Source organism: Rhincodon typus, chromosome 8, assembly GCF_021869965.1.
Source record: "Rhincodon typus isolate 14 chromosome 8, sRhiTyp1.1, whole genome shotgun sequence".
Lineage (NCBI taxonomy): Eukaryota > Metazoa > Chordata > Chondrichthyes > Orectolobiformes > Rhincodontidae > Rhincodon > Rhincodon typus.
Window position 1 is genome coordinate 74,520,063 of NC_063339.1, and position 10,033 is coordinate 74,530,095.

The 10,033-nt window shown below is 45.8% G+C and overlaps 1 protein-coding gene across 1 annotated transcript in view; it reads left to right on the plus strand.

Moving 5' to 3' along the window:
• The window catches only part of mapkbp1 (mitogen-activated protein kinase binding protein 1), a 165,482-nt gene that overhangs the window by 153,422 nt on the left and 2,027 nt on the right, over positions 1-10,033 (plus strand). The window contains exons 27-29 of the mRNA XM_048600305.1: positions 3,560-4,537; positions 6,598-6,683; positions 7,179-7,481. Of these exons, the coding sequence (XP_048456262.1) occupies positions 3,560-4,537; positions 6,598-6,683; positions 7,179-7,475 (1,361 nt within the window). The 3' untranslated portion in view covers positions 7,476-7,481. The remainder of the gene's footprint in view (positions 1-3,559; positions 4,538-6,597; positions 6,684-7,178; positions 7,482-10,033) is intronic.

The following is a 10,033-nucleotide window of genomic DNA, read 5'->3' on the forward strand; positions in this document are numbered from 1 at the left end:
TCCCATTTCTGAAGAAGGGTCTAGGCCCGAAACATCAGCCTTCCTGCTCCTCTGATGCTGCTTGGCCTGCTGTGTTCATCCAGCTCTACACCTTGTTATCTCTGACCATCAGAACTGATCTGTCTGTCATCAGACTACCAATCAGTTGTGGCTTCAGAGATTTTCAGAGCTGTAAACATTTGGGTATAAGAGGTACCTGGCTCCTCATTATTTTCTACAAATCCTTTAGAATCTGAAAATTTCTGATCCATACCAAGAAATCTTGAAGAGTTTACCTGAACAATCTGATACCCATGCTGCACAATTATTATTTTTCATCCTTGACAGTCACCTAGCCTGGTCTCTCCATTCTTTAAGTCCCCCTCTCTTATATTAAACCATATCTGCCTGCAAGCAGTACATTTAAATGCTCTGAGAAAGTAGTTTTTTCCCAAGTTGGAGGCTGATCACTCATTATTTTTAGTGATTCTTTAGGATTTCTTCCAAACTATGATGTCAACTATGTCCTCCCACTGTCTGCAGCAAACTCTTAACATGTACAGCCCACATTAGCGCAGATGAGAATTTACAGCTTGGCTGATCTGCCAAAAAAATGTTGAACTATTTTTGTCAGTTAACTTCACTATTCCTTTTGCAGACTCCATTGCTCAAAGGGCTTTTGGTTGCTGTGTTTATAATGGTTGTGCTCACATTCACACACATATACCTCTAAATCCATCATTAGAAAACCTACCATTCCCTTCCCCGCTCATCTGTGAGAAATATTGTTGATGATCCAAGTACAGTTCACTTTTCCATTACCTTATCCACCTTTCAATCTTTACATTGACTGACAAAATATGGTTGCCAAATCTACAAAATATTTTTAAAAAATGCTTTTTTTCTTTATCCCATACCTTTAAATCCATGGCTACTACCTCATTTAAGTCTCTTGCTGACGGAGGACTTACTATAGGCTACGATGGTGCCTTTCAATTTTTTGTTTTAACTAATCTCACATCTATCATATCTCTTATCATTTTCCCATTTCTTATTCCTGCTTCCCATGCTAAGCCTTTTATTCTTTCAGGGGATGGATGGGCCAGTCTGCAGTTTTCACAGAATTGGCTTTTTGTCACTGAAAATTTCCACCAATACTACTTCCATTTCTTTCAAGGAGACATTATTATACATTAAATGAATACAATAGCATCCTGATTGTGACAATTACAAATTCACACATTTTCCTGGTCTACCTCATAATGGTGGTATTTATGAGATTAATGTGCTGATATATATTAAATAACTTGCTATTTTACCAGGAATACCCAGACTTTTCAAAACCTTATTGTCTTGTCAGCCCCAAATCTGAGACTGGTGGAACACTCAAATCGTTTAAACTTGTTCAGATCCTTATTATTCAGCCACTGCTGGTATCACATTAACTAGTCTATTCCACACACAGCAGAAATGCATCACTGTCTAAAGCTGCACAGTTGAAAGACTCTGCCTCCAGCACATTCATTACTGGGCTGAAACTTCCTGTGACCAATACAATGCCTTCCCTTTGATCCGTAACTCCATCTTCTTCCTCTGAACCTTCCACTTCAAGTTTGGTTTTAAATACTTTAATGTGTCCTTTGGGACCGTTAATGGCGTAATGGTACCTTGCATTGTGCCTGCAACATTGAGTAACTGCACTCCGAGTATTTCTGGACTTTGTTGACTTATTGTAAATTGCAAAGGCTCTTCTAGAATAGAACATCCTTTATTGTCATATGTACTCCACTGTAGGAGTACAAGTGAAAAGCGTTTGCAATGGCTGCCTCTTGTGGCGCCATCTTAGGTATAAGTACGTAGGTCCTTGGATACAACAGAGGAATAAAAAAGTAGTTTAAAAAACAAGTTAGACATCGTTAAAGGATTGACATTGCAGTAAGGTAGGAAATTTCAAATAGACATTACAGCGTAGCAGCCCACCTCAGGGTCTCCCCACATGGTCTGTCCGTCCGCACCAGACCCCAGTCCAACAGCCATCCCCGCTCCGCACAAAGCTCCAAACCGCTCCGTACCGGCACTCAACCGCTCCAAGGTGAGTTCCAGGACTGCCTCCCCCAACACCGGTCACCGCCCGGGACTATCTGCCTGCGCGCCGGTCCAGGACTCACAGCCCATGCGCTCAAAATTATCAACACATTTCTGTCCTCATTCCTAGTAGTTACAGTTCTCCTTTCATACTGTCAGGGCAATTTGTTAACATCATGTCCTCCGTTTTCTGTCATATTGCCAACTGCCCCTTTTTATGCTATGAACACTGTTGGGACGGAGTAATTTCCAGGAAACTTTATAATGCTTTGAAAGTTGTTCTGGCAGTGTATATTTATCCACTAATTTAACTCCCATCAAAGCTAGGAGTCTGTTCATGCTCGGTAGTTTGGGACAGTCCAATAACTTAAATGCCAGCACACACTGGGGAATTTCCAAATGAAATTTCTGTTGTCTTGCATACAGTCTTCTGAATTTCATTATGTACTCTTTTTGATCAGGTTTATCCGTGAAGGTTAACAATCTGTCCAAAACTTCATCCACGTTTAAATCATGAGCTCCAATTCTTCAAAAAATAACTTTGTTTCTCACCCTGCCTCTGTATGGCAATGGAAGTGCTGAGGCCTCTTTAGTAAAGAAGTAACCCACATCATAACTTCATTCTTCGTAAGGCACATTTTCAGAAATGAGAGCCTGAAACTTTACATTCTGGCTCAACAGTCCTCTGCTCCCAATGGTGAAACCCAAAAGATAACTGTATTTAAACAGAATTCAAGCCAACACTTCCAGTAAGAGCTTTATTTCAGTTAGTCACACTCTGTAAAACACTCACGACTCACTGATTACCAGCTCCCCATATCTATAAAACCAATTCACATCCAATTAACTCACTTGGTATCTCCATCACCTGTTCCCTCGTGGTCTTCAGACCATGTTAAATGGTAGTATCTCATACAGATGGGGATCTATCTATATTGAGGATCCCATACTGATGAGGACCCCCCAATGTTGAAGATCCCATACTGATGATGATCCCTCAGTATTGAGGATTTTATGCTAATGAGGACCCCTCAATATTGGAGATCCCTGAGTAGATCCCGTACTGATGAGGATCCCACTGTATTGAGGATCCCATGCGGATGATAATCTCTCTACATTGAGGATCCCGTACTGATGAAGATCTCTCTTTATTGAGGATCTCATAGTGATGAGAATCTCTCGATATTGGGGGTTCCAAGTGGATGGGGATCCAAAAAATTTGAGCTCGCGTCCCCGTGGTGAAACCTGACTGATGCGGGATTTGTGCTGATAAAGGCTCCTCAGTACTGAGGCTCCTGTACCCCTTGACTGAAAACATTTTTGGTATGATTGGGAGACCACAGTTCGTCCATGAATGGAGTGAGTGACAATGAAGCCCTTATGATTGATGGGAATAATCTGGTAATAATAATGGTTCAATGTTGAATCCTTTATCAATCTGTTAGTCTCTTCCGATTCTGATTTTTGTAATTTCCACTGCGTTTGTCCTGTTTAGTTTACCCAATGGATATGGCATCTAATATAACGTCATCCGAGAAGCTACACTCTCACTCATTGACTGTAACTGAGAAAGACGTCAGGGTCAACCAAAGACGAACCTTGCCCTTAGTCCCCAGTAGAGTGGAAGGCCCAGCATCATCGCTGGCAAAGGACTGCCCTCAGGGAAAGAGCGCCAAACAGAAGTCCTACATGAACCCAACCACCAGCTCGATGGCCAAGATGTCGCGCAGCGTGTCAATGGGAGACAGCCTGAACTTCACAGAGAATGGCGAGGATCAGTCAATCACTGAAAAGACTATGAGCGGGCAGTGCTTGGAAACATCGCCCAGGACTTCACCTCTGGTGACTGTGGACGCCGTGAACGAAATCTCTCACAAGCAGGAGATGACCAAACAGAACGGGAAGGAGGCAGTCAGCTCCAAGCCAGTGTTGCAGCCATCAGGAGGTTTGACGGTTCCTTCTGGCCCGAGCCCTCAGGCTAAATTGAGCCTCGGCACTCGGGCGAACCTATTCCTTGATCTTCCCAAGCCACTGCCGGATAGACCCTCTCTGACTTCGTTCTCGCCGTCGGTCAGGGCGAAGTCTTGCTGTGAGATTGAGCCCTTCAAGTCATCTGTTTTGGCCAACGGAGGAACAAAATGGAAGCCTTCCTTTGGCGATGGCCATAGGGACGGCCAAGAGAAAAAGGCTGAGAGCGTTTCCACGCCCAGACAGGAGACCTCTGCTCCACTGGAACGCCAGTCACTAGGGCAGTGCCACCAGGAGTCACAAATAGGGACAGCTCCTCAATTTCCATGTCAGCAAGCGTCTTCCGTCTGGTTGCATGCTAACTCTGAGTTCAGAGGTACCAGGCTTGTTACCGACCCCTCGGACTCTTTACCCAACATTCCAGTGTCAGGTGTCCAAACGGTGACTGTTTCCGCACCAGCAACAATTCCTTCTGCCTCTCCCAAGACTGCAGCGAAGGAGCCAGGTATGAGCTGGGTTTTAGGCGATCCCACTTCTTCATTTGATCAACGGCTGCTGCAGACCAGGTTTCACATTTTCTGGCTTCGGATGGGTGCCTATTTCTCCTTTTTGTTTCTGTTCTGGGGTGAAAAGAGAGAAAGAACAAGAGGGCTTAGATATAAAGCGATGTGCCGACAAAGCAAGGCTGATGCGAGGAAGCAAAGTACTTTCACACAGCGAGTAGTCCAGGTCTGGAATGCACTGTCCAGAGATTCTAGTGGAGGCAGGGTCAGTTGAGGCATTCAAGGGGGCATTGGATGGATAAAAACAATGTGCAGGGATATGGGCGAAAGGCAGGAGGTGGGTAGTAGAATCCGTGCAGGCTCAATGGGCCGAGTAGCCTCGTTCTGACCCGTTAAAAATCCCGTGATCCTGACTCTTTCATCTTGTAGCTCGTAACTCTGTTCAGGTCATGCAAAATTGAGCGTCCTTGTAATTTTTCTCTCTCACCTTTGCTGGTCTTCCCCGTGTCACTGGATGCAGGTAGTTTTTGAAGAATGGTTCTTGCCCGACCAGCCTCCCTCCAAACCTGCCCCTACCGCCTCCTCCCCCACCCGCCGCCCATCACCCCCCCCCCCCCCCCCCCCCCCCCCACCCACCTCACCCCCACCCAGTAGAGGAAACATTTGGTTTCAAGCACAGAACCTTGAGTGGCATTCAAGGCTGAAACCTTACCCTGTCACTGTGGCACCACGCACCACCACATTCCCTGCAATGTACATACATGCTGCACTCAGTCACAGCAAGTACGAAGCTATGTGGGTCCTTTTATCATGACCAGCTAAGTATTTTGCAATTTAAAGTAATCACTGGGGTGGCTATTTGCTGGGATTCACACTCTCTTACACACGAGAGATTTTGAGAAATGAAAATGCCCAGGACCCTGTGACGCAGGATATGAAACTGTTTAGGAGGAAGATGGTCGTGGTTGTGGGAGGTCAGTCATCTCAGCTCCAAGACATCTCTGCAGGAGTTCCTCAGTTTAGTGTCCTAGGCCCAACCATCTTCATCAATGACCTTCCCTCCACCATAAGGGCACAAGTGGGGATATTCACTGATAAATTACATAAAGTTCAACACCATTCACGGCTCCGCAGATACTGAAGCAGTCAGTGTTCAAATGCAACAAGATCTGGACAATATCCAGGCTTGGGGTGACAAATGACATTCATGCCACACAAATGCCAGGCTATGACCATCACCAATAAGAGACCATCTAACCACCGCCCCTTGACATTCAATGGTGTGACCATCACTGAATCTCCCACTATCAACATCCTGGGGGTTACCATTAACCAGAAACTCAACTGGACTCACCACGTAAACACAGTGACTACAAGAGCAGGTCAGAAGCTGGGAATACTGTGGTCAGTAACTCACCTCCTGACTCCTCAAAGCCGGTCCACCATCTACAAGGCACAAGTCAGGAGTGTGATGGAATACTCCCCACTTGCCTGGATGGGTGCAGCCCCAACAACACTCAATAAGTTTGACACCGTCCAGGACAAAGCTGCCCACTTGATTGGCACCACATTCACAAGCATCCACTCCCTCCACCACCGACACTCAGTAGCAGCAGTGTGTACTATTACAAGATGCAGAAGTTCACCAAAGATCCTCAGACAGCACCTTTCAAACCCACGACCACTTCCATCTAGAAGGACAAGGGCAGCGGATATATGGGAACACCATCACTTGCAAGTCCCCCTCCAAACCACTCACCATCATGACTTGGAAACATATCGGCGTTCTTTCACTGTTGCTGGGTCAAAACCCTGGAATTCTCTCCCTAAGGGCATTGTGGGTCAACCCACAGCAGGTGGACTGCAGCGGTTCAAAAAGGCAGCTCACCACCACCTTCTCAAGGGGCAGCCAGGGACAGGACAAGAAATGCTGGCCAGGCAGCGACACCCATATGCCATGAGTGAATTTAAACGAAAGAGACAGCGTAGGAGTTACAGGTACTTTGGAAAACTTGCATTGGTGGTTAACAGTAATTCCCTTTCTATTCTCTTTTTTTGACAGGTCCCAATGTCAGTGTTCAGAGCTGTAAACTCCTGGCAAGTGAGCTGCAGAACTGCTTAGAGAGAGCCCTGACCCTTTACCGGACTGTGAGTGTTGCTAGCATCATTAACCGTGTCAACCGTGGATCCAGGCGTCAGTTGCATAATGAAACCCCATTGAAAAACAAAACTTTAGTGAGACAGTTCCATCTGTGGCTTACAAGGGAGTTTCAGGGTAGTATTAGATTAAAATAAGAGGCTAACTATGTTACGAAGAATAGAAGCAAACTTGAGGATCGGGACTATTTTAGAAATCGCCACGGGCCCACAAGTTGATGAGAAGGGGGGATAAAAAATACAATGCAAGAGTAAATTTGGGAATTTAGAAACAGATTGTTAGAACAATATAAAAAGGAGGAGAGTAGATAAAGTAAAAGTTGGTCCCCTGCAGCCAGCAACAGGATAAATTGTCGTAGGGAATGAAGAAACAGCAAAGACATTGACTGAATGTTTTGAGTCTGCCGTTGCTGTAGTTTTCTCTTCATATTATTTACTTACTCCGTTATTATTCCTGTCATTACTTCCTATCCATTTCTATTTCAGGTAGTCAACAATAAGGACTCCTCAGACGAGAACTGCCAAATGGCCGCCATTCTCTCAGAGACATTTTCTTTAGTCAGGAAACAATTGGAGTGTCTCCAACATCCAGGACTGGGGCCTGGGTCACCTCTCCTGGGGCCAGGCCTGGTGGCTTGTGCCTCTTGCCCAGCAAAGAGTGACTCCTTTGAGGATGAGAAGACCCTCGCCCTGCTCGAGCAGTATTCTGAACGTTTACTCCAAGCTGTGGAGCGAAGGATGGACCATAAACAGCCGGGAGGGAAGGGAACTTCAGGACTGTGAATTGGGGTACGCGGGGCACAGCACAATCGTGGGGCTCATAAACTCACCTACCCTGCCTCCCGCACTGAGAACCATCAAAAAAAACACCTTCCTGTCAGCAGGGAAGTGGGGTGGGGGAAAGAAAATCGTACAACACTACTGAGTTGACCTCAACTCGCCTCGTATTTAGCGTGGGATGGGTTAAGTTCGACTGTGTAACCGCCCGTCAGAAACCTGTGTCACCCCAACTCCCCGTCTAACATTTTCTTTCTCCGCCTGTATTTTGAAGGCTGTAAGGTAGGGTTGATGGGGATCGTTCCACCTTGGGGTGAGGTGGTCAGTAGAAGCGGTGGCCTGGAGAGTGACAGACAGAGGGTATTGGCTCAGCAGGGTAGAAGTATCTTGGTGATCCGTGGGATGGCAGCATGGAGCGCAGTGGTGGACTATGTGAGCTTCCCAGGAATTATGGTGGAAATAAGCGCTTCATTTTATGGCCCAATCAACTGCAACAGCTTGTGCTACGGGAAGACTGAAGCCATGTGCATCCCAGATCTTGTCGTAGGATCCTCTCATTTTGGTACCTTTCGTTCTCGATATTTCCTCTCACTCTTTGACTCCCTGCCACTTCCCTGCTCCAACCAGTTAGGATCTGAATCTCTCTGGTACAGCGACCATCCTCTTTGTGAAACTAAAGTTCCTGTAATGGAGCAGTTACAGATTGTGACATTTTTGGAACTGAGCCTTAGGGACGAAGGTCTTAATATTGAAATGCTGTCGATCCTTTAATGGAGGGAAGGGAGTGGACAGACCACTTTGTGCTATCCATATCCATCACAATGTGTGCATTCCTTGTTGACTGGACCACAAATTCCTGCATTTTCCTGTATTTGGGAAACTGGAGGATATAGCTTTTAGGAATATTGTCTTACTTACTGACCAAAAAAATGTGTTTACTTTCAGAATAGTCTTCTCGGAGTGAGGGTACAGCTTTGGCAAATGGGGAATGGTGTCCCCAACCATCAGTGATGGTGCACAACCCCTTTCACTGTTTGTCCTGCATCAGCGAATAGTCATCTCCCACCTTGGGTTATACCCCTTGGATAGACCATCCCCCCTCCCCCCCCACAACGTGCTCCACCTCTGTCAGAATGCCCTCCTCAGAAAGACCCCTCCCTTCACTCAGACCCTCCCCCGACCACCTCTCCTCCCGCCAAACTCAGATTCACCTTTCTTCTTTATTTATTCATCAGATCTTGCCCATCCCTAATTGCCCAGAGGGCAGTTAAGAGCCAACTACATTGCAGTGGGTCTGTAGTCACATGTCGGCCAGATCAGGTGAAGATGGCAGTTTCTTTCCCTAAACGACATTAGTGAACTAGATGGGGTTTATTCCCCGTCTCCTGACAATCAGAAATAGTTTCATGGTCATCATTACATTCTTATTCACAGACTTTTATTAAATTCACATTCCACAGTCTGCCGTTGGTGGGATTTGAACCCAGGTCCCCAGAGCATCATCTTGGTCTCTGAATTAATAGTCTAGTTATAATAGCACTAGTCCATCACCTCCCCTCACAGGCATTTCTGTACAGGACAGGAGAATTGAGCAATGTGGACACAATGCGAGGCAGAAGGGAGGGATAGGTTTTAATTGGATAAAGCAGCAGAAATGGAAATCATTGACGTTGTGTTGTGATGGACATGTGTTTGCTTCATGGAATATGGTCACTGCGAACTCCAAACCACTGTTTGAATCAGTTCTTTCAGGTTTGATGTAGTTATTAAGCCAGTGCTGACAGCCAAAAGCAGAACATATTCGAGTTAACATTCATTCAGCTGGTTTTATTTGTCAGTGAAGCCACACACCAAGAAAGACATCATAAACTTGACAGAACCCCACAAACATCGCGAGGGTTCTCCAGTGTCTGGATTGACATCCTAAACTTTGTACAATAACAATGGACAGGAACTCACACACACACAACGGACAGGAATTCACACACAATGGACAGGAATTAACACACACACACACAACAGACAGGAACTCACACACACAACGGACAGGAATTCACTCACACACACACACACACACAACGGACAGGAATTTACACACAATGGACAGGAACTCACACATAGAATGGACAGGAACTCTCTCACACACACACACAACGGACAGGAACTCTCACACACACACGCAATAGACAGGAACTCACACACACAACAGACAGGAATTCACTCACACACACACAACGGACAGGAATTCACACACAATGGACAGGAATTCACACACACACACACACACAACGGACAGGAACTCACACACACACACACAACGGACAGGAACTCACACACAAACACGCAATAGACAGGAACTCACACACACACACGCAACGGACAGGAATTCACACACAATAGACAGGAACTCACACACACACACAATGGACAGGAACACACACACACACACACAATAGACAGGAACTCACACACACAGTGGACAGGAATTCACACACACAACGGACAGGAATTTACACACACACACACAACGGACAGGAATTCACACACAATGGATAGGAATTCAC